The sequence below is a fragment of the Phoca vitulina genome, unplaced genomic scaffold (genome assembly GCF_004348235.1).
Source record: "Phoca vitulina isolate PV1807 unplaced genomic scaffold, GSC_HSeal_1.0 scaffold5, whole genome shotgun sequence".
Lineage (NCBI taxonomy): Eukaryota > Metazoa > Chordata > Mammalia > Carnivora > Phocidae > Phoca > Phoca vitulina.
The window spans coordinates 8991269-9013547 of NW_022589708.1; the positions used below are offsets into that span (position 1 = coordinate 8991269).

Genomic DNA, 22279 nt, shown 5'->3' on the forward strand with positions numbered 1-22279 from the left:
GGTGCCATTTCAATCTATCACAATGACACCGCGACTGCTGGCCTGTGTGTGTTCCCTGGGCCTCAAATGAAACACTAGCATAGCAGGAATTCCTCTTCTGAGCACCGTGTCTAGTTGTAAAAACAAGGGAAAAGTAGGTGCTGACAGGATGGCATTCATAATACACCTCTGCCTGTCTTATAAATCTTGTGTTTAAGTGTAAATGAGGAGAGTTGAGATTCCAATAAGGAATTCAAGAGGGGTGACTTTGATTGTTGAGCACGGAATGTGTGACCTGCGGATGGATGGTAACCTTGGCAAGTCTCATGGGTCGGTGTCCTTCAAAGTCTGGTTTAGAGAACCAGACTTCAGTTTGAACATTTGAGGTAGGGTATGAGAAATTGAATTGAAAGCTTCATATGCTCATATAAATGTATATGAATTTTTCCCTCTCCAAAAAAAACATTTTCTGCAACTTTATCTCTTTTCTGCAATTTTTTCACTCAACAATACCTCAAGGATCATGGCAAGATATGCTTGCAGTTGTAATGCTTCTTGCTGCGTAAGAAGGGAGAAGTCTGGCATGTCCCCAGATTTACCCTGCCCATCGAGGGTTCATAGTAAAATAGTCTTGCCGTTGACGTCGCAAAAAAAAGAAAAACAACAACAACAAAAACCAAATAAGAAAACCACAACACATCATGAATCTGTTCCTGAAAGAGGACTTTCACTACCTCCATTTGGAATGCAAACCTAATTAAGTTCTTTCCAGCTTTCTCTTAACTTAGGAAAAAGACTGGGGGGGGGCAAAGCATCCCCTAAATGGAACCCAAACTACCCCCCCAGGCAATAAGAACTTCCCTGTGCCAACAGGACGCCATGTGATTGACTCCCAGACAATGATCGATCTGACTTTCAATGCCCACCTGCATGTACCCACTAATCTTTGCCCTACACTTTCCTTATGTAAACCTGGAAATATTTTTGGCACTTTGGAGATGGTCTTTGAGACACTAGTCCACTGTCTTCTGGGTGTTGGCTTCACTGAAATGAACTTTCTTGTATCACCACCACTCGTCTCTCTGCCTTTGGATTTTGTCAGTGGGAGCAGTTGAACCTGGTCTGTTTGGGACCCTGGGAGCCAGGCACTCTTGTGCCCCTGCCCCCCCAGCTACCTTTCCATAGTCTTACATTACATTTTTCTTAAAAAGAATATCTTGGATATGGAGAGAGGATGTGGCTATAAAGGGTAGCATGGGGGATACTTGTGGTGATAGATCAGCCCTATATCTTGATCATAGTGCTGGTTAGCAGAATACAGCACGTGATAAAACTACATAGAACCACACATACATGTGCACCCCCCCACACACACACAAATGAGTGACAAGGAAGAGGACAGTTACCACCTGCACTGGGCTTGGGGTAGATTTATTCATTCAAGAAATATTGATTTGCCAGGCATGATTCCACACACAGGAGATTCAAGGTAAAACTACCATAACAAAACACCCTGCCTTCATGGAGTTTGCAGTTCAGTGAGGCGACAGACGCATTCACAGGATATTAGGGGACCAGGACAGAAGGATAGGAAGAGTGGGTGAGGTGATTAGGGAAGTCCACACTGAGAAAATGCCACGTAAGTGAAGACCCCAAGGAGATGCAGGGTTAGCCACTAGAGGAAGAACAGCCCGGGCAAAGATCCTGTACTGGGGGCATGTCTGGTGGGTTCGACCGTGAGGATAGCAAAGAGGCCTGGGTGCCTAGAGCTGAAGGAGCCAGGGAAGATGACCAGTAGGAAATAGAAAGGTAAGAGGTGACAGGACTGATCATATTGTTAAAAAGGAAACCACAGGCCCCAAATGGAGTCCCTTAGAGTAAGACCCCATGTCAGCAAACCAAGACTTAATACTAACTTAACTGCAGTTTCGATCCCCACCCCCACCGCCAATGTAACCTTTAACCAGGCAACATGGAATTTCCCGGTCGGCACTACAGCACTAGGAAATTTACTGATAGACCCCTTCTGTTCCCCTTAGGAGGAGGACCTTGCCTAAAACAATGCATTACTTGCTAACAATTTCCTTTCCCCCACCCCCCCCCCCCCCCCCCCGCCTTTAGAAACCTTTCTTCTTCCGCAGCTTGATGGAGCTCCCTTTTATTTGCTAGATAGGATGCTGCCCAATTCATGAATCATTCAATAAAGCCAATTTGATCTTGTAGGGGCCAAGGGCAGGCTGCCTTAAAATGTGCCACTTTGGAAATTGATTATTTTAAATAAAAGTTACTTATGAGACAGCCTGTGCAAGGACACTCAGACCGTCTTCTGTCCCCCTGAAAGCAGGAAATGAATCTCCCCTGCGAAAAGTACTCTCCCCGTACCAGTAGGTAAAGAGTCATCCTTATCACCAGAGATGGAAATTTTAGAGCTGAGGAAGCTGTATAAACAACCTTTGTTACTTTTTACTAATTTGCTTCCACGACCCAAATTCTGTTTAGAATTCCTTACTGATTGAAGCCCCCAGAGTTTTCTTTGTTCTGTCAATTAAAAAGTATAAAAAGTGCCTGTCTTGAGCATTTCTTTAGATCTCAATTTCATAATTGGGCTTCTGTGCACATGTAATAAAACTTTGGGGTTTTTTTCTCCTGTTAATCTGTCTCATGTAAATTTAATTCTTAGTCCACCTGGACGATCTCGAAAGACAGAGAATTTTTTCTTCCCTTCAATCTGTTAAATTAGTCAGTTGAGTTTCTATTGTTTAACAATATAAAACGAGGAGCTAAGATGGCACAGCAGTAGGAGGACCTTAGGCTTGCCTCTTCCCTGGAACACAGCTAAATAAATACCAAATCATTCTGAATACCCGAGAAATCGATCTGAGGACTGACAGGACGAACTGCACAACTAGAGGGAGAGAAGAGGCTACATTATGGAACGTAGGAGGTGCAGAGACATGAATTGGGGGAGAAACGGATCACAGGTGCTGTAGAGGGGAGGGAGCCCTGTCATGGAGAGAGCCTAGAGGGACAGAGGAACACATGGGGGATCGCACAAGGAAAACACTCCCCCAAAGCCACTGACTGGGAAAACGAGAGGGGCTGGTTTTTGTGAGTTTGTACGACCAGCAGTGCTCAAAGACTGGAGTTTTAGAGGTCCATGGCATGGCTGGTGTGAAGCCCTGAGGGCGAAGCAGTGCTCCTGGAGAAGGAGGGCAGGTAGCCCGGGAGCAGACTGCAGCAATCTGAGGATCCGCTGGGATGCACTGGGAGAGACGGTTCCCCCTTCTCGGAGTGCATCTGGGAGAAGTGGCATTGCCTTTCTGAGACAAAAGAGCTGGAGGGTGCCATTAGCCACCCCTGCCCCTCAGCATGAGCACAGAGACGCCTGCTGAGGGCTGCTAACCCGGACACTGGCTCTTTCCTGCACTTTTCTCCAGACTCCACATCCTTGCGCTTTGGTGCAACTGCCCTTCTGGGACAAACCGGTACCGGCCCCAGCATGGAAGAACTTCCCCCAGAGGATCAGCGTGGGTCCGTGCTGCACTGGGCCCTAAAGCTTGGAGTTTTAAAACTCAGCTGGCCTGCCAGGGATAGAACACAGGTTCACTGCACAGCCAGGTGGGCAAGTGGCCCAGACATAGACAGGGTGAAGGCAGGGATCTGAGGAACACCTGGGACAAACCGCAACCCCCCCCAACATGCACCACGTCTACTGACCATAGAGTTCTGCAAAGCTTCAGCTCTAGTAGAAATAGCATCAGGTCTCTTTGAACAAACAGACCAGGGCCCACCTAGTTAAAACTTGTCATAGTCTGGCCAAGGTCCTAACACTCCCCACTACAGGCAAGGAGAAACGCTGCAGAAGACTGACATAAGGGAAACAGTAGCCAAAACGCTCAGGAGAATGCACACAGCACACACCAGAGACACTTCCTAAAGCACCAGGCCCTAGACAGTATATGACGTCTTCTTTATAAAGCCATTACTCTCAGTAGCAGGAAACATAACAGGCTTTCCCAACACACAGAAGAAGACAGAGACCTAGACAAAATGCCAAGATGGAGGAATTCACTCCAAAAGAAAGAATAAAAGGTTACTGCCAGGGATCCAATTGAAACAGATATAAGTAATATGCCTGATCCAGAATTTAAAGCAACAACCATAAGGATACTGGCTGGGCTTGAGAAAAGTATAGAAGACACAGGGAGTCCCTTACTGCAGAGATAAAAGACCTAAAAACTAGTCACACCAAAATGAAAAATGCAATAACCAAGATTTGAACCCAGCTGAATGTAATGACCACGAGGATGGAAGTAGTAGAGGAATGAAAAGTGATATAGAAGCTAAAATTCTGGAAAATAATGAAGCTGAAAAGAAGAGGGAAAGAAAAATATTCACAAATGTAGACTTAGGGAACTCAGTGACTCCTTAAAGCATAATAACATTTATATCATAGGAGTCCCAGAAGAAGGGAGGGAAAAGGGGACAGAAGGTTTACTTGAGGAAATTATAGCTGAAAACTATAAGGAAACAGACATCCAGATCCAGGAGGCACAGAGAACTCCCTTCAAAATCATCAAAAGCGAGACTACACCAAGACATATCATAGTCAAATTTACAAAACATAAAGAAAAACTCCTACAAGAACCAAGACAAAAGAAGTCCCTAACTTACAAGGGAAGACAAATAAGGTTAGCAGCAGACCTTTCCACAGAAACTTGACAGGCAAGAAGATGATATATTCAACGTGCTGAACAGGAAAAATATACAGCCAAGAATACTCTTGACTAGTAAGGCTAGCATTCAGAACAGAAGGAGAGAGAAAGAGTTTCCCAGACAAACAAAACCAAAGGAGTTTGTGACCTAACCAGCCCAGTAAGAAATTTTAAAGGGAAATATTGAGTGGGAAAGAAAGACCAAAAATGACAAAGACTAGAAAGAAACAGAAAATCTCCAGAAACAACAAAACATGTAATAATATGGCATTAAACTCATATCTATCCATAATGGACTAAATGCTTCAATTAAAAGACATAGGGTGTCAGAATGGATAAGAAAAACAAGACCCGTCTATATGCTGCCTACAAGAGACTCATTTTAGACCTAAAGACACCTGCAGATTGAAAGTGAGGGGATGGAGAACCATCTTTCATGCAAATGGACATCAAAAGAAAGCTGGAGTAGCAACACTTATACCAAACAAACTAGATTTTATTCATTTTATTTTTAAAAAGATTTTATTTATTTATTTGACAGACAGAGAGACAGAGAGACAGAGAGAGAGCAGAGGGGGAGGGAGGGGGAGGCAGAGGGAAAGGGAGAAGCAGGTTCCCCGCTGAGCAAGGAGCTGGATGCGGGGTTCAATCCCAGGACCCTGGGATCATGACCTGAGCAGAAGGCAGACGCTTAACCAATTGAGCCACCCAGGCACCCCCAGACAAACTAGATTTTAACCCGAAAACTGTAACAAGAGATGAAGATTACCAAATCATAATAAAAGGGTCTATCCAACGAGAATATCTAACAATTGTAAATAATTATGCCCCCAACATAGGAGCACCCAAATATATAAAACAATTAATAATAAACATAAAGGAACTCATTGATAATAATATAATAGTAGGGTACTTTAATACCCCACTTACATCAATGGGCAGATCATCTAAGCAGAAAATCAACAAGGAAACAATGGCTTGGAATGACACACTGGACCAGATGGACTTAACAGATATATTCAGAACATTTCATCCTAAAGCACCAGAATACACATTCTTTTCGAGTGTATGTGGGATATTCTCTAGAATACACCACATACTAGGCAACAAATCAGGCCTCAGCAAGTACAAAAAGATTGAGATCATACCATGCATACTTTCCGACTACAATGCTATGAAACTTGAAGTCAACCACAAGAAAAAAATTGGAAAGACCATAAGTACATGGAGGTTAAAGAACATCCTAGTAAAGAATGAATGGATCAACCAGGAAATTAAAGAAGAAATTTAAAAAAATGTATGGAATAAAATGAAAATGAAAACACAGTGGTCCAAAACCTTTGGGATGCAGCAAAAGCAATCATAAGAGGGAAGTATATAGCAACACAGGCCTACCTCAAGAAGCAAGAAAAGTCTCAAATACGCAACCTAACCTTACACCTAAAGGAGCTAGGAAAAGAACAACAAGTGAAGCCTAAAGCCAGGAGAAGAAGAGAAATAATAAAGATTAGAACAGAAATCAATGATCTAGAAATAAAAAACCCAGTAGAACAGGCCAATGAAACCAGGAGCTGGTTCTTTGAAAGAATTAATAAAACTAGCCAGACTTGGGGCGCCTGGGTGGCTCAGTTGGTTAAGCGGCTGCCTTCGGCTCAGGTCATGATCCTGGAGTCCCTGGATCGAGTCCCGCATCGGGCTCCCTGCTCGGCAGGGAGTCTGTTTCTCCCTCTGACCCTCCCCCCTCTCTCTCATTCTCTCTCTCTCAAATAAATAAATAAAATCTTTAAAAAAAAAAACAAAAAACAAAAAAAAACTAGCCAGACTTATCAAAAAGAAAAGAGAAAGCACCAAAAAATAAAATAATGAATGAGAAAGGAGAGATCACAACCAACACCATAGAAAGATAAACAATTAAAAGAGAGTATTATGAAAAATTATATGCCAACAAATTGGGCAATCTGGAAGAAGTGGATAAATTCCTAGAAACATATAAACTACCAAAATTGAAACAGGAAGAAATAGAAAACTTGAACAGACTGATAACCAGCAAAGTAATTGAATCAGTAATAAAAAATCACCCAACAAATAAAAGTCCAGGGCCAGATGGCTTCTCAGAAGAATTCTACCAAATATTTATTTTATTTATTTATTTATTTATTTATTTATTTATTTATTAAGATTTTATTTTTTTGAGAGAGAGGTAGAGAGAGAGCCAGAGAGAGCACAAGCAGGGGGAGGGGCAGAGGCAGAGGGAAAAGCAGACTCCCCGCTGAGCAGGGAGCCCGATGCGGGGCTCAATCCCAGGACCCTGGGATCATGACCTGAGCCGAAGGCAGACACTTAACCAACTGAGCCACCCAGGCGCCCCTCTACCAAACATTTAAAGAAGAGTTAATACCTATTCTTCTCAATCTGTTCCAGAAAAATAGAAATGGAAGGAAAAATTCCAAACTCATTCTATGAGGCCAGCATTACCTTGATTCCAAAACCAGACAAAGACTCCATTAAAAAAAGAGAATTATAGGCCAATATCCCTGTTGAACATGGATGCAAAAATTATCAACAAAATACTAGCAAATTGAATCTAATAGTACATAAAAAGAATTATTCACCACAATCAAGTGGGATTTATTCCTGGGCTGCAAAGGTGGTTCAATATTTGCAAATCTATCAACTTGTACATCACATTAATAAAAGAAAGGATATGAACCATATGATCTCAGTAGATGCAGAAAAAAACACTTGACAAAGTACAGCATCCATTCTTGATAAAAACACTCAACAAAGCAGGGATAGAGGGAACACATCTCAATATCATAAAGGCCAACTATGAAAGACCCACAGCTAATATTATCCTAGATGAGGAAAAGCTGAGAACTTTTCCTCCACAGTCAGGAACAAGACAGGGATGTCCATCTCACCACTGTTATTTAACATGGTACTAGAAGTCCTAGCCTTAGCTGTCAGGCAACAAAAAGAAATAAAAGGCACCCAAATCAGCAAGGAAGAAGTCAAACTTTCACTATTTGCAGATGACATGATACTCTATTGTAGATGACCTGAAAGGCTCCACCAAAAAATTGCTAGAACCGATACACAAATTCAGTAAAGTTGCAGGATACAAAATCAACATGCAAAAATCTGTTGCATTTCTACACACCAATAATGAAACAGCAGAAAGAGAAATCAAGGAATTGATCCCATTTACAACTGCACCAAAACTCATAAGATACCTAGGAATAAACCTAACCAAAGAGCTAAAAGATCTGTACTTTGAAAACCATAGAGCGCTTATGAAAGAAATTGAAGATGACACAAAGAAAAGACAGTCCACGCTCATGGGTTAGAAGAACAAATATTATTAAAATGTCTATACTACCCAAAGCAATCTACACATTCAATGTGATGCCTATCAAAAAACCACTAGCATTTTTCACAGAGCTAGAATCCTAAAATTTTTATGGAACCACCAAAGACCCCAAATAGCCAAAGCAATCTTGAAAAAGAAAAGCAAAGCTGTGGTCATTACAATCATGGACTTCAAGGTATATTACAAAGCTGTAGTGATCAAGACAGTATTGTACTGGCACAAAAAGAGAAAGATCAATGGAACAGAACAGAAAACCCAGAAATGGACCCATAACTATATGGTCAACTAATCTTCAACAAAGCAAGAAAGAATATCCAATAGAAAAAAAGACAGCCCCTTAAACAAATGGTGTTGGGGAAAGTGGACAGCAACATGCAGAAGAATGAAACTGGACCACTTTCTCACAAGATACACAAAAATAAATTCAAAATGGATGAAAGACCTCAATGTGAGACAGGAAACCATCAAAATCCTGGAGGAGAACACAGATAGCAACCTCTTTGACATCGGCTATAGCAATTTCTTATTAGGTCTCTGGAGGCAAGGGAAACAAAAGCAAAAATGAACTATTGGGATGTCATCAAGATAAAAGGTTTCTGCACAGTGAAGGAAACAATCAGCAAAACTAAAAGGTAACCTTTAGAATGGGAGAAGATATTTGCAAATGACATATCTGATAAAGGGTTAGTATCCAAAATCTATAAAGAACTTATTAAAGTCAACACCCAAAACCCAAATAATCCAGTTAAGAAATGGTCAGAAGACATGAATAGACATTTTTCCAAAGAAGGCATCCAGATGGCTAACAAACACATAAACAGATGCTCAACATCACTCATCAGGGAAATACATACCAAAACTACAATGAGATTCACCTCACACCTGTCAGAATGGCTAAAATTAACAACTCAAGAAACAACAGATGTTGGTGAGGATGCGGGGAAAGGAGAACCCTCTTACAATATTGGTGGGAATGCAAACTGGTGCAGCCAATGTGGAAAACAGTCTGGAAGTTCTTCAAAAAGTTAAAAATAGCACTACCCTAGATCCAGCAATTGCACTACTAGGTATTTACCCAAAGGATACAAAAATACTGATTCGAAGGGACACACGCACCCTGATGTTTATAGCAGCATTATCAACAATAGCCAAATTATGGAAAGATCCCGAATATCCATCCACTGATGAATGGATAAAGAAGATGTGGTGTATATATACAATGGAATATTACTCAGCCATAAAAAGAATGAAATCTTGTCATTTGCAATGACATGGATGGAACCAGAGTGTACTATGCTAAGGAAAATCAGTCAGTCAGAGAAAGACAAATGCCGTATGATTTCACTCATATGTGGAATTTAAGAAATAAAACAGATAAATGTAGGGACGAAAAAGGAGAGAGGCAAATAATAAAACAGATTCTTAACTATAGAGAACAAACTGAGGGTTGCTGGAGGGGAGGTGGGCAAGGGGGGGTGGGTTAAATGAGTGAAGGATATTCATGGGGGCACTTGAGATGAGCACTGGATGTTATGCACAAGTGTTGAATCACTAAATTCTACTCCTGAAACTAATATTACTGGAATTTAAATAAAAACTTTAAACTAAAACAAAAACAAAAAAATAATATAAAACCTTGGTGGTCATTGTAAGGGCTTTGGCTTTCCTTATGAGAGAGATGGGAAGCCTCTGGAAGGCTTTGACAGGAGGTGTTTACATTTCAACCAGGTCCAGCTGGTTGCTGTGATGATCAGGTAGCAAAGAGGTGGAGGCAGAGATGGGAACAAGAGAGCATTTAGTAGATTATTTCAATAATCCAGGCAGAGTTGAATGGGGGCACTCCAACCAGTCCGGTAGAAGCAGGAGAGGCAGCTGGCTTTTGTTTGTATTTGCAAACAGAGTCAACAGGACTGTGGGTGTGAAAAAAAGAATAATGAGAGCTGACCTCACGTTCATGGACCTGCGCAACTCTTGGAACGGAGCTGCTGGGATAGGGAAGGGTCCAGCGCGGAGTGAGCCGGGGTGAGGCAGCGACTGGAGGCGGCTCCTGAGCCACCCCCCGGCTGGTGAGTACCTGCTGCCCCGCCCCCGAGGAAATGGCTGGAAAACTCCCGCTCCCAGCGTGCTGCGCGCGCCGGCCCGCGCGCCCGGGGGGCGGGGCCTGTGCGCGCGTGCGCCGAGGCGGAACGGGCTGGCGGGTGCGGCGAGGCGGTCACTTCGAGCGCGGTAGTTTGTTCCGTGAAGGGAGTGAGGACTGTTAGGTGCTCTCGGCCACCTTCCCTTCCCCGGTAAGTGCGGCGGCGGTGGCGGCCTCCAGAGGAGGGTGCTGGCGCGCCTGCTGGCCCCATCTGAGACATGTCGAGCTCGCGGCCGTCGCCCCTCGGGGGCTGTTGGTCGCCTCCGTGAGGCGGTCGGTGTAAGCTCGGTGCTCGCGGGCCCGGCCGCCGGGGTTTCGCCCGCCCGGCAGATGGCGAGGCCGGAGTGAGGGAACGGGGCGGGCGGGGAGAGGCGCACCGCGGGGAGCCGTGAGGGGTCGCGCCGGGCCCTGGGGACGGCCACCGCGCAGCCCCGCGCACGCGCGCCAGTTGAGTGAACGATTGGAGCCTCAGGTGCCTTCGAATCCCAAACTCCTGGGGCACCTCGCTCCGAATTTCTGCGCTGGGACCGCTCGGTGTCTGTTGTGGACCCGGCCGGATTATCAACCCCCGAAGACTTGACTCCTAACGTTTTTGTTTGCGCACGACTTGCAGCGTAGTGCTGTAGGTACGATAGATAAAGCCCGCGGCTGTTCCTGGTGGGAAGTTACGGTGGTTGTGGCATTTCGGTCCTTCGGCGTGAGATGCGGTCGCTCCCTGCACGCTGAGCCTGGGTAGTCCTGCAGGTCACTCGAAGGCTCGCGATGTGGGGACACTGCTAAGAAGTGCAGAGACTGCCGACTCCTCGTCCCGGTGTGTCCGTAGCTCCCCGTGTGCAGAGCCAGACTTGTCCTGCCCTATGTGAATTCAAAACCGGAGCTGTAGCCTAGACCGCCGAGACCAGGTTACGGTGGGGTCATGCCGTTAGTAGTGGTAGTCCAGAACGGGTGCACCCGGCGTGAAGAGGAGACTGTGCAGCAGGAGATCTGGAAGGGAGTGGAGTTCTGGAAACACACACACACTCACGTTGTTGAGGAGGAGTATTCTAGGCTAAGGTAGTGGGTTGAATACGTGTATCTGATATCACTCCCTCCTGAAAGCTCACCAAAATTACAGTAAAGAAGTTTTTTAAAAGACGTAAATCCAAGTGATGGAGAGAATGGGAAAGGAAACAACAGCAGTAAAATACTGGGGTCTGGAAAGCAAGTGTTCTTCGCAAACCTTAGCTTAATTCTAAACCTGCAACAAGGAATCCTGTGGAACAAGTCTCTGCCAACCACAGAAACTGGCAGCACCAGACACCCTGAGGACTGCCGGTGAAGGAAGTGGCGTTGGGGGCGTAGGTGGAGGGCTTGAGTAAAGCTTAAATGTGGTGAAATCTGTTGGAGAAGCAATTAGATATCTCCATCTCCTTCCCTATTTCACATTTTTGGGTGACTGCCTTTCTCCTGTTAGAAGGCAGGAGGCTGTTCCCTTGAGAACATAAAACAGGGTCTTTGAAGCAGGGGACCCCAGGCACACCTAATTATGGGGCTGCATTTATGAAAGCAGGGACACTTCGCACTTCGCAGTGTCCCCACATCGCGAGCCTTCAGGAGTGACCTTCAGGACTACTCAGGCTCAGCTAGACTAACTCCCCTCAGGCTCCAATGAGAATTTTTCTACACACATACACATTTGTGGAAAGACAGACGGTAAGTTGGTCACAGTGGTTGCTTCTGGGAAAGGAAAGGAGCTAGGTGGCTGGGGGAGAAGGATGTGAGGAGACTTAACTACTTACATCTTTGTTCTTTTAAAATTTTGTACCATATGCATATATTACCTATTCAAAAATCAAACGTATTCCTTAAAAAATATAATTTCAAATGAATATACCGTTTGATACAGCAGTTCCTCCCCCACAAATTTATTATATAGGTTTGTCTACACGAGAAAATAATGTAAGTACATGCCATTCATCACCATATTTTAGCAAAAGATTGGAAACAATCTCAATGTTCATTGATAGATAATGGTTGGTGAAATAAATTATGTACGACCCTTCCTTGGAATATTCTGCAGCTGTAAAATGAAAGAAGCTCGTTGTATAAAGAAAAGAGTAAGCACAAAGTGGATTTTAAGTGGTGGGGGATTCAGAAAAATATCATGGGTTTATTTTTTTAAAAGGAGGGGTATGTGTGTATATATGTATAAAATATCTGGAAAGATATGTAAGAAGCAGGTAATATTAGCTGACTTTGGAGAAGGGATCTGGATAACAAGGCAAAAGTGGAATAAGGGAGGCTTTTCACTGTATATTTTTGGTACCTTTGAACTTTGAACCCTCTTATTGTTATCCAGTGAATGAATAAGTAAATGTTAACAGGAAATAATAGATGAATAGTGGAGATCCTGATGTTGGTAATACCCTGAACAGTAAAAGATCTCTTACAATAGGAAGGAATGCTGCATAACAATCCCAAAATCTCAGTGGCTTATATTTCATGTTCTTGGTTCTTCAGTGGCTTAGATCTTGGCTGGATTAGGCTGGACTCCAACTTTAGTTTTGGGTTCATGTCTGCAACATGTATCTTTGTTCTGGGACCCAGGCTGAAAAAGCAAAAATACCTGAAACGTGCTCTTCTGATGGCTGAGGGTGGGAGTTCAAGGGGGGCTTCTTGAAATTTGCCCTGTTTCTGCTCAGAAGTGACACATTGCAACTTTTACATATATTCCATTAGCTAAAGCAATGTCATATAGTCAAGCCCCAAGTCAATAGGGTAGAGACGTGTGTACACTCTGCCTCCTGGGAGGCTCTGCAAAGGCACCTGACAAAGGGTGTGGATATATACTTGTGTTGCCGGGTAGGAGGAGGAGTTGGGAAAGATAATGATGAAGGAAATGGGTTAATAGAAAAATACTCTGACATTAAATTGAAGATAGTTGGTTGAGAATAAAGATGCTTAGAAAAAAAGATACGCATATATGCCAAGATACAACATTCTACTTTGATATGAATTTTCTTAAGGTTTCCTTGTCAAGGTATCACATTGGCTTTTCTTATGTAACATCTGCCATCCCCACACCTGGCCCTGTAACCCAATTCTGTGCCCATGGTTTTAGGAAGTTTGAAAATAATTAATGAAATAATGCACCTGTAAAGGCACTAGTTCTTAGAGAAGTAGTTCTAAATTTGTTTATTTCAGCTCTTGAATGTGTTCATTAATAGTTCTTATGTCATATCCATGTCTGCCAACCCACCTTTCACAACAGAATCTTCTTTTCAGGGAGATGTCCTTTGCTTCTCAGATGTAATGCACTTTAAGTTTGTTATTCAACAGTGAAAATGAGTCATACAGAGGTAATACATATTTTCATATGTTCTGCATCTTCAGGGTTCCTTTTTTTTTTATTTTTTAAGTCATGTGGCTCCAGAGTAATTTTCTTATTTTTAACTTGTACTGTGAGAGACAGTATAGCATTAGTGGTTAAAGGAAGGACTTTTGGAGCAAACTGCCTGAGTTTGAATCCTAGCCACTAGCCTATATGGCTAGTGGCTGTATAACCTTGGGCACATTACTTAACCTTCTGTGCCTGTTTTCTCATCTATAAAAAGTACTTGCTTCATAGAATTATTAGGAAGGTTAAATAAGTTAATACATATAAAGCACTTATAATAGTACCTGACACACAATAAGTACTTAAATATTAGCTATTGTTAATAATGCTTTTTATTTGGAGGCCATGTGAATCATGGGCCTCACAGAACAAACATAGTTATTTAGTTGTCTGAATAGGCAAGGACGTAATTTTTGATCCCTTTATTCTCTTGAATTCCAGGTTAAATTAAAAATACCTTTTGGAAATAAATTACTAGATGCTGTTTGTTTGGTACCTAACAAGAGCTTAACATATGGAATAATTCTTACACATGGAGCGTCAGGAGATATGAACCTTCCTCATTTGATGTCACTGGCATCCCATCTTGCATCTCATGGTTTTTTTTGCCTGAGATTTACCTGTAAAGGCCTTAATATTGTACATAGAATTAAGGCATATAAATCAGTTTTGGTAAGAAAATTTCTTTATATTTACTTATAACAGAATTTTGTTTTAAAATTCTTAATACATTTAAGACAAATTCTATTAGCAGTCATTTGGTTTATCTTAAAAAACTTTTAATGAATATTCTTAGAAACTCAGCAGTACATGAGGGCTGTAGAGTAGTCAGATTTCTCTTTGCTCTCAGTTTCCATGGAGATGAATGCTCACGTCATAAATGTTCTTTCATGGTACTACCAAGGAAACTATGATGTAATTTTCTTAATGGAATTATATAACTTCAGAATATAGTTCTGGATATTTGCCTACTATACTATGAATGTACAAATATAGCACAGTTTTGAAACTGTAAAATCCCTGGATAACACAAATTTGAAATTTTTAAAATCCAGATTATTTCAAACTTGCTAAGTTTTTCAGGGCTTTAAATTAGATTTTAGTACTATTCTGTATTGGTTGGAAGCTTTTACTGGCTGTTTTTTTTTAATGTAATTCTTTAAAAATATTTTAGTACTTTAATTCTTTTAGACAGGCCAAGTAGTTTTTTTCTCATTTATTTGCCTGTATTTACCCAGCTATGATTTGATAGTGACAGCATGACCAGAAGAGCAAAGAACTAGTTTAGTTACCTCTTTCAAGAAGAATCCCTTGAGATTTTATGGTTGTCTTTGCAAAGACTTTTATACATTTCACTAATGATGAGAAATACTTGTTGGTTTTCCAGTGGAATATTTCATAGGAGAAGAACTGATAATTTTTTGGTTGGTTTTTCTAGAATTACCTAAAGACCTCAGGAGACTACAAACTGGCAGGTGTTTTCCTTGGTGGTAAGTTGCAATACTTGCTTTTAAATCTATTCATATTAATATAGGAACGGGTGATCAGGAATCAAAATTAATTGATAGGAAGCTAATTTAAGAATTTTTTGTTTTGGGGCGGCTCAGTCGTTAGGCATCTGCCTCTGGCTTAGGTCATGGTGCCAGGGTCCTGGGATGGAGCCCCGCATCGGGTTCCCTGCTTGTCGGGAAGCCTGCTTCTCCCTCTCCCACTCCCCCTGCTTGTGTTCCCTCTCTTGCTGTCTCTCTCTTTGTCAAATAAATAAATAAAATCTTAAAAAAAAAAAAATTTTTTTTTGTTTTTGTTTTGGTAAGTCATTTTGTTGTATAACATCAAAGTACTTTATATATTTAAAGCAAATTTAAATCTCATAAATACGTATTATAACCCAAAGAGCTTTTCTTTTATTTATATCCCTGAGTCACTGTCTCTCAAATGATTCTTCATAAGGATTGTCCTTACCTCAAGTATTATTCAGGGAAAAAAAAATTTCCATTTTTTTTTGACTTGGGATCAATGTTTAGCATTTCATGAAGCTATAGATGTCCATTATGGGTATTATAACTTGTTAATTGCCACCTTTTGGAGTTAAGTGACAGAGTTATGATGGATGAACAGTAAATGAAATCTAATTTGCCATATTATCACTTCTGTATATGAATGTTTATATTTCAAACTGAAATTAATTTTAATTGATTTTAGGTCGTTCAATGGGCTCAAGAGCAGCTGCTTCTGTAATGTGCCATATTGAGCCAGATGATGCTGATGATTTTGTTCGAGGTCTCATTTGTATTTCTTACCCACTGCACCATCCAAAGCAGCAACATAAACTTAGAGATGAAGATCTCTATCGTATAAAAGATCCTGTATTGTTTGTGTCAGGCTCAGCAGATGAAATGTGTGAAAAGGTGAATTATAACTTGATGTTTGCGTAAATGAGAGAGTGAATGAAAGACAGTGTCTTGGGAACAAGATGTTATCTGCAACTTTCAGTCTCTTTAAAAGGTCCTGATTGGACTCATGCTAATTTTGTGACTTAGTTACCTGTTGCTTTGGAGAACTGAAAAATAGAAGCATACTGACAGAATTCATCTCCCTGGAAAGAGTTGCTAAGTGGATTGACTCTTATTTGGGAATAAAAGATTAATATCTGAATTTTGGGATTTTGGGATTTATACTAGACTGTACATTTGATTTATCATTTCAACATTTAAGCAGATTCTTCAGTTTGTTATAAAATTGACTCGAGAAAGAGTAACTTGTACATGTTACTATATATTGTCAGTAATGAATGCTTGATCTGTTCTGTGGTGTTGCTGTATTTGAGAGATGTGGACTGCCACTTCTGTGGACATTTCTTTGCATATTCCATTGCCTTGAAAGTTGTCTGTAGAGTAGGTATTTAATGAATATTTAGTGAATGGGTGCCAGTATAGGTGGTGCAGGGGAGAGAGAGGATCTTTATTAAACCCTAAAAGAGCATTAGTCTAGCACCCTCTTCTTTTTTTCCTTTAGAACCTGTTGGAGAAAGTGGCACAGAAAATGCAAGCTCCCAATAAAATCCACTGGATTGAGAAGGCAAATCATTCCATGGCAGTGAAAGGACGGTCAACAAATGATGTTTTCAAAGAAATAAATACACAGATTTTGTTTTGGATCCAGGAAATCACTGAAATGGACAAGAAATAATTGTATTTAGCTAAAAGCTATGTTATTTTGAATACAGATTACAGTTCATTTGATAAAGAACAGCATACCTCTCAGCATTATGAGATATTTCAGATGAATTTAATGTTCTTTAATGTTTCCCCCATTTTTAAAACATGTTTTAATTGTGGAAATTAAGGTCCTTTATAAAATATCTTTTGAAAGCACTGTTATAGTTGTATAAAGATGATGTACAAATATTGAAGGTGGTCTAAATATAATTTATTTTCATTAATATAGTTAAGTTTTGAAAAAAAATTAAACATTTGAATTTTGTTACAATGGAACTTTTGTCTTATTTGCTATGCAACTGAGAAAGTACTCTTAATTTTGCAGAGCAGTGTCTTTAAGAAAGGAAAACAACAGTTTACTGTGGTAAATTTAGTCAGTTTTATAGAATGTATGCATTCATTCCCCGAATCTTTTAATCTTGCGGGATAGGAAGATACATTTTCAAATATGGGGACTCTGAACATTGTTTTTGGGATGAAGTAGCTTTCATTCAAGAAATGTTTCCTGAAGGCCTGTTATAGGCAAAGCCTGATTAGGTTTGTGAAGATGAGTAAATACTTAAGAGCTTAAATATAATGGAGGAACTTGATGTCTAGACCTCTCTCCGATTAAGGGGAGAAAGAAGTAAGAACTAAACCGTGGGACTAACATCTGTGCTGTATCTAGGCAGAGTTAGGGTACTTACTTTTGGCTTGGAAAGTTCAGTTAATACCTGGACTGGACTTGAGTAGTATTGAGTTATATATTAAAAACATAGTGTCTGTATTTCCTACAAAGGGCACAAAATGTGATGGGGCTGATATATAAGTTTGTAGTAAAGAGTCGTTTTCTATAGTAAGATATTAACTCTTTTTCCTGGCTTCTTTACTACTCTAATATTAGGCCCTTCAGACAACCTCAGGGGGACCTGAGCAGCTTATAGATTTTTGAGGTGCCTCATTCTTCTTTCTCTGATGGAGTCAATGGATTTTAATTATTTGTTAATTTTTCTAAATAGTACATAAAGAACAGAAGCCTAGATAACAATGTCCAAATTGTTTTATATTATAGAATGAAACTATGAAATCAAATTTTCTATATCACTCAGTGTATAATAATTACTTTTTGACTAAATTTCTCAAGGCCTAAATTTTTAAAAATTGTATATATTTAATCATTGATTAACATTCAGAACTTTAAAACACTACTGATGTCAAAATATAAACATGTAAAAAACATCCAGAGCTGACAAATACAATCATAGTGTATAAACAAGTATAAATCAATTGGGAAATATTAATACTGTAAATCAGAAGTAAAACTAATGGGAAAATGAAAAGGAAAACTTATTATAGAGCAGACTATAATATAAAAGTACAATGAAGAAATAAATTTAAAAGGTTACTAGCCAGGTTATATAGTTATAATATTCAAGTTTGCAAATTAAAGTATAGGCATGATATAGATGACCAAAGATACTATAGCAAATATAGAGATAATGTAGGTCATTTAAAGTTGATTTTTTTCCCTGAGTGGCCTGTAAGAAACTTCCTGATTGATGAAAAGGCTTGTCTTTTGAGAACTGTGTACCTAGTCAGGGGTGGGGAACACGTAACTCCTAGAGAGAGATCAGGGATCTGTGTAAGGTCGAAATGAACATTTGTGAAAAGGTTCCAGCTTTTCACAAATTTGCCATTGCAGGAAAAATGAGCAGCCCCTTCGAGTTTGAGATTATGGTCAAAGAGCTGTCCTGGCATCTCTGGTAGGCACCCCTGATTAATGGCACAACCACTACCTAGACCAGTAGTTCTCAACTAGTGGTTTTGCCCCCTAAGGGACATTTGACAGCCTCTGGAAACTTGGTTGGCACAAGGGGGTGGCAGTGCTACTGGCATCTGATAGGTAGAGGAAAGGGATGCCGCTAACAGTCTGTAATGCACGGGACCGCCTGCCATAACAAGTATCTGATCCAAAATGTCAGTAGTGTCCAGGTTGAGAACCTTGTCCTAGACAAACCTTAGCCGTGGGAATATCTTGAAATCCTTTCTCCCTCACCATTAGTTTTTCTACCCCCTTCCAAATCCATTTGCTTCCTTTCAGTTGCCAAGCCCTGGGTTTTCAGTCTCAAAGTCTGATTTTATCCCTCTTCTGTTTACACTGCCATCACTCTAATGTAGGCCTTTATCAATTCTCATCTGCATAATTGCAGGAACCTAACTGATTTTCCTATTTTGTGGTCTCCTTGCTTCAACAAACCAATTTAACACCCTCAAATCAAAAACTGCTGACGGATCTCCAAAAGTGGCTAATATTAAGTCTTTAGGTCAAGGCTGTCTGCAATAGGCTATATCAACTTTTTAGCGCATCTCCCCATACTCTGAACGTGTACAGCACAGTACTCCAGTTAACCTGGACTGTACGAAGTTTTGGAACAAAGTCTTTCTGCCTCCTCTTCCTGAAACTTTCTTGTTGGTCTTTGTTACCAAATCCACCTCATCCTTTAAGACCCTTAAATTATTTTTCCCTCTTTACAGCTTTTTTTGAATTACCGCAACCAAGTATCCCTCCTTGGAACCCATATAGTATTTTCCTCTCTTTGTTGTGAATCACACTCTGCCTTCTTAGTACATTATTGGCATATTTGTGCCATATCATATATTAAATACTCCCATGTCAGGGAATGGTTTTTACTGATCTTTGTATCCATAGAGCACTTTTTAATTAGTTGTTCAGTGCCTTACATATTCATTACTCAGTATTTGTTGTATTGAACTAAGATATTTAGAGGGAGAATTTTTAACCATTATGAGCAATCTCTGGTTTTATATTGCTATTTTATATGCCTATTATTGGGACTTTTTCCTGATACATTAAAAAAAGCCTAGTTCACAATGTCCAAAAAGTGTAAAGAATGTAACATTAATAGACATAATAGATTTTTTAAAAACTTAGAATTTTGGGGGGCGCCTAGGTGGCTCAGTCAGTTAAACGTCTGCCTTCGGCTCAGATCATGATCCCGGGGTCCTGGAATTGAGCCCCACGTCTGGCTCTCTGCTCAGTGGAAAGCCTGCTTCTCCCTCTGCCTGCCGCTCCCCCTGCTTGTGCTCTCTCTCTCTCAAATAAATAAATAAAATCTTTAAAAGAAAACTTAGAATTTTTTGGAGTGTTCTCTTATAGTGTCTGTATTACTGTTAGTGATGGGGTTTCTCGTGTGTTCATTATTTTTTTATTGTCTTCATAATTTTTAAAAAATAAATCCAGCTTAGCACTTACTTTTATGCAGCTTACTTGAGATTGACATGGGAAGAGGTTTCTTGTGTAAAGAACAGAGGTGTCTACACTGAAAACTAGGTGATTGTACCTTTTTAATAGGCAAGTACATAGGTAACAAACATGCAAAGCCCTAATGGGGGATACTTTTTACCTCTACGTTCTTCCCCTTCAGCAGGAGTGGTACACAGAAGTTCCTTTTCAGTTCTTACAAAGCTGGTCTGTGGTATACAAATCAGGCATTTAGTGCCATAAAGCTCTGAAAGATCTAAGGAGCTATGAAGCGTTAAAACATTGAATACAGTAGTTAACATTAAATGAATTCGAGCTATGAAGCGTTAAAACATTGAATACAGTTGTTAACATTAAATGAATTCGAGAATTCGACTTTACTCAAGATAAAGTGAGTATTTTGCCAGCTGCATTAAATTCTATAGAAAAACCCAGCAGAATAAAATCACCCTGATTGTGTATGTGGATGGGGGCTCAGAGAGGAGGGTATACTTTTTATCCTAGAAAAATCCGGAGGAATTGCTGAAGTTTCTTCAAGAACTAATGAATGCCTGCCCTGGATTCTGGAGGGCTATCCTTTGCAAAGACAAACCCCAAGATCATAGTTAAACCTAAGTAAAGATTGTAAATACCTGTAGGCTATAGTCTGGTAGACTGAAAGACTATATAAACTCTGAGGCTTAGGATGTGTCACTGAGCTCATTATTTCCAATACCCCAGGAAGGTAAGGGCTCAATAAATCTTTCTTTCACTCAGTTATACTTAATATAGAAGAGACCTGAAGAGTTAACTCCATTGAAAAGAATATACTTCTTTCCTCAACCCACCTTGAATAAGTGAAGACAAAGAGAGAATTAATCTTCAAAGAGAAAATACTCTAAATCCAAGGTAGTGTTAACACTTTTCATTAATAATCTAGACTGTCTTGTGTTTGGACTGTAAACTTATACACCTACTCTCTAGACTTTGAGGGAAAGTGAGCAGTACTTAAAGCTGGCTCTACTCCATGCTGATTCTGACATCAGGAAGCCTTCCAGTAACTGTTCCTTGGAATCACCAGACAGGGCGAAAAGGAATTCACCAGGAGACCATTCCAAAATCTAACTTTGGTTTTCAGCATAACAGTAGATTGTTAAGGAACATTGCTAACAGACCCCTCTAGCTAAAAGAATAAAATAAGACATCCTATTAAAAAAAAAAAAAAAATCAGGCAGGCCCATAAGAGACAAGCTATCATGTCCTACCTAGTGACGATGAGACATACTAAAACATCATTTGGTATTTACCTGAAATTTAAACTGGGGCATTTAGTTTCATTTTTTGTTTTGTTTTTACTAAATCTGGCAAAACTACATATTTTCCTAATTCACAAGCATAAAATACAGTATTCCTGGTGGGTTATGTCTAATTCAAATTTGTTCTGCATTTTTTGAATTACAGGGTAGTAATAATCCAAAGGATTGTTTATAGAATTATTTTCTTTTTGTGAAATTAATAAAGGATTATTTAAAAATTTTAAATTAAAAAAACTAAAGCAGCATACATGTCTCACCAATGAATTTTCATTATTGCTAAAGTAAGTTGACATGAGCTCAGTTGAATACCCACTATGACACGTACCTCCCTTTACTTAGGCCCAGAGCAGGCCCTGCTGCACTTGATCAAGACACTGAGCAGCACTGGAAATTTTTTTCTGGCAGAGCATTGCATGTGGTTATGAGATGGGCATACCACCTTTTTGTGTTTTGGGGCATCCAAAATCGAAGACTTCAGAATGAGACATCAATCTATCTCACATATTACATAAAAATGTCAAAGCAATTTTATTTCTTTAAAAAAGCAGTGCGGAATAGACTGGAAGATAATACATTTTGGACATTGTGGGAACTTGTAGAGTCCTGGACTCAAAATGATTGGATGGCAATCTTTTTTATAATTTTCCTAGGGATTATTGTTGAGATCATACTCGTAAAGATCTGTACATCCTTTACTAAGAAGCCTGCACTTCCAGAAAAGGGTAATTCAAGTGCCCAGGAGGTAAGAACAAATGGCTGATTTCTTTCTCTCCTATTTTTCAAAATCATACATAAGAGTAACATAAAATTGTAGAACTCTGATATTTGGATTACTCCTCTAACATTTGTTTATTAATCTCCCTTGAAATAGAAGGAAGACAGTTGCCTGAAAAGCATGCAATTTGGTAAATATTATATAATTTCATA

General features: G+C 40.1%; 1 protein-coding gene across 2 annotated transcripts; it reads left to right on the top strand.

The window, feature by feature from the left end:
* The first annotated feature begins 10247 nt into the window (after positions 1–10247).
* TEX30 (testis expressed 30) lies at positions 10248–17066 on the top strand. Of its 2 annotated transcripts, XM_032402661.1 has the most exons (6): positions 10248–10352; positions 13466–13539; positions 14019–14249; positions 15016–15067; positions 15780–15985; positions 16593–17066. In XM_032402661.1, the coding sequence occupies exons 2-6, from the start codon at positions 13525–13527 to the stop codon at positions 16764–16766; spliced, it is 678 nt and encodes a 225-aa protein (XP_032258552.1). In that variant the 5' UTR covers positions 10248–10352; positions 13466–13524; the 3' UTR covers positions 16767–17066. The 2 variants fall into 2 exon arrangements, with proteins under 2 accessions (XP_032258552.1, XP_032258553.1); XM_032402662.1 differs by lacking the exon at positions 13466–13539 and having other exon boundaries at positions 10254–10352.
* Positions 17067–22279: the final 5213 nt, after the last annotated feature.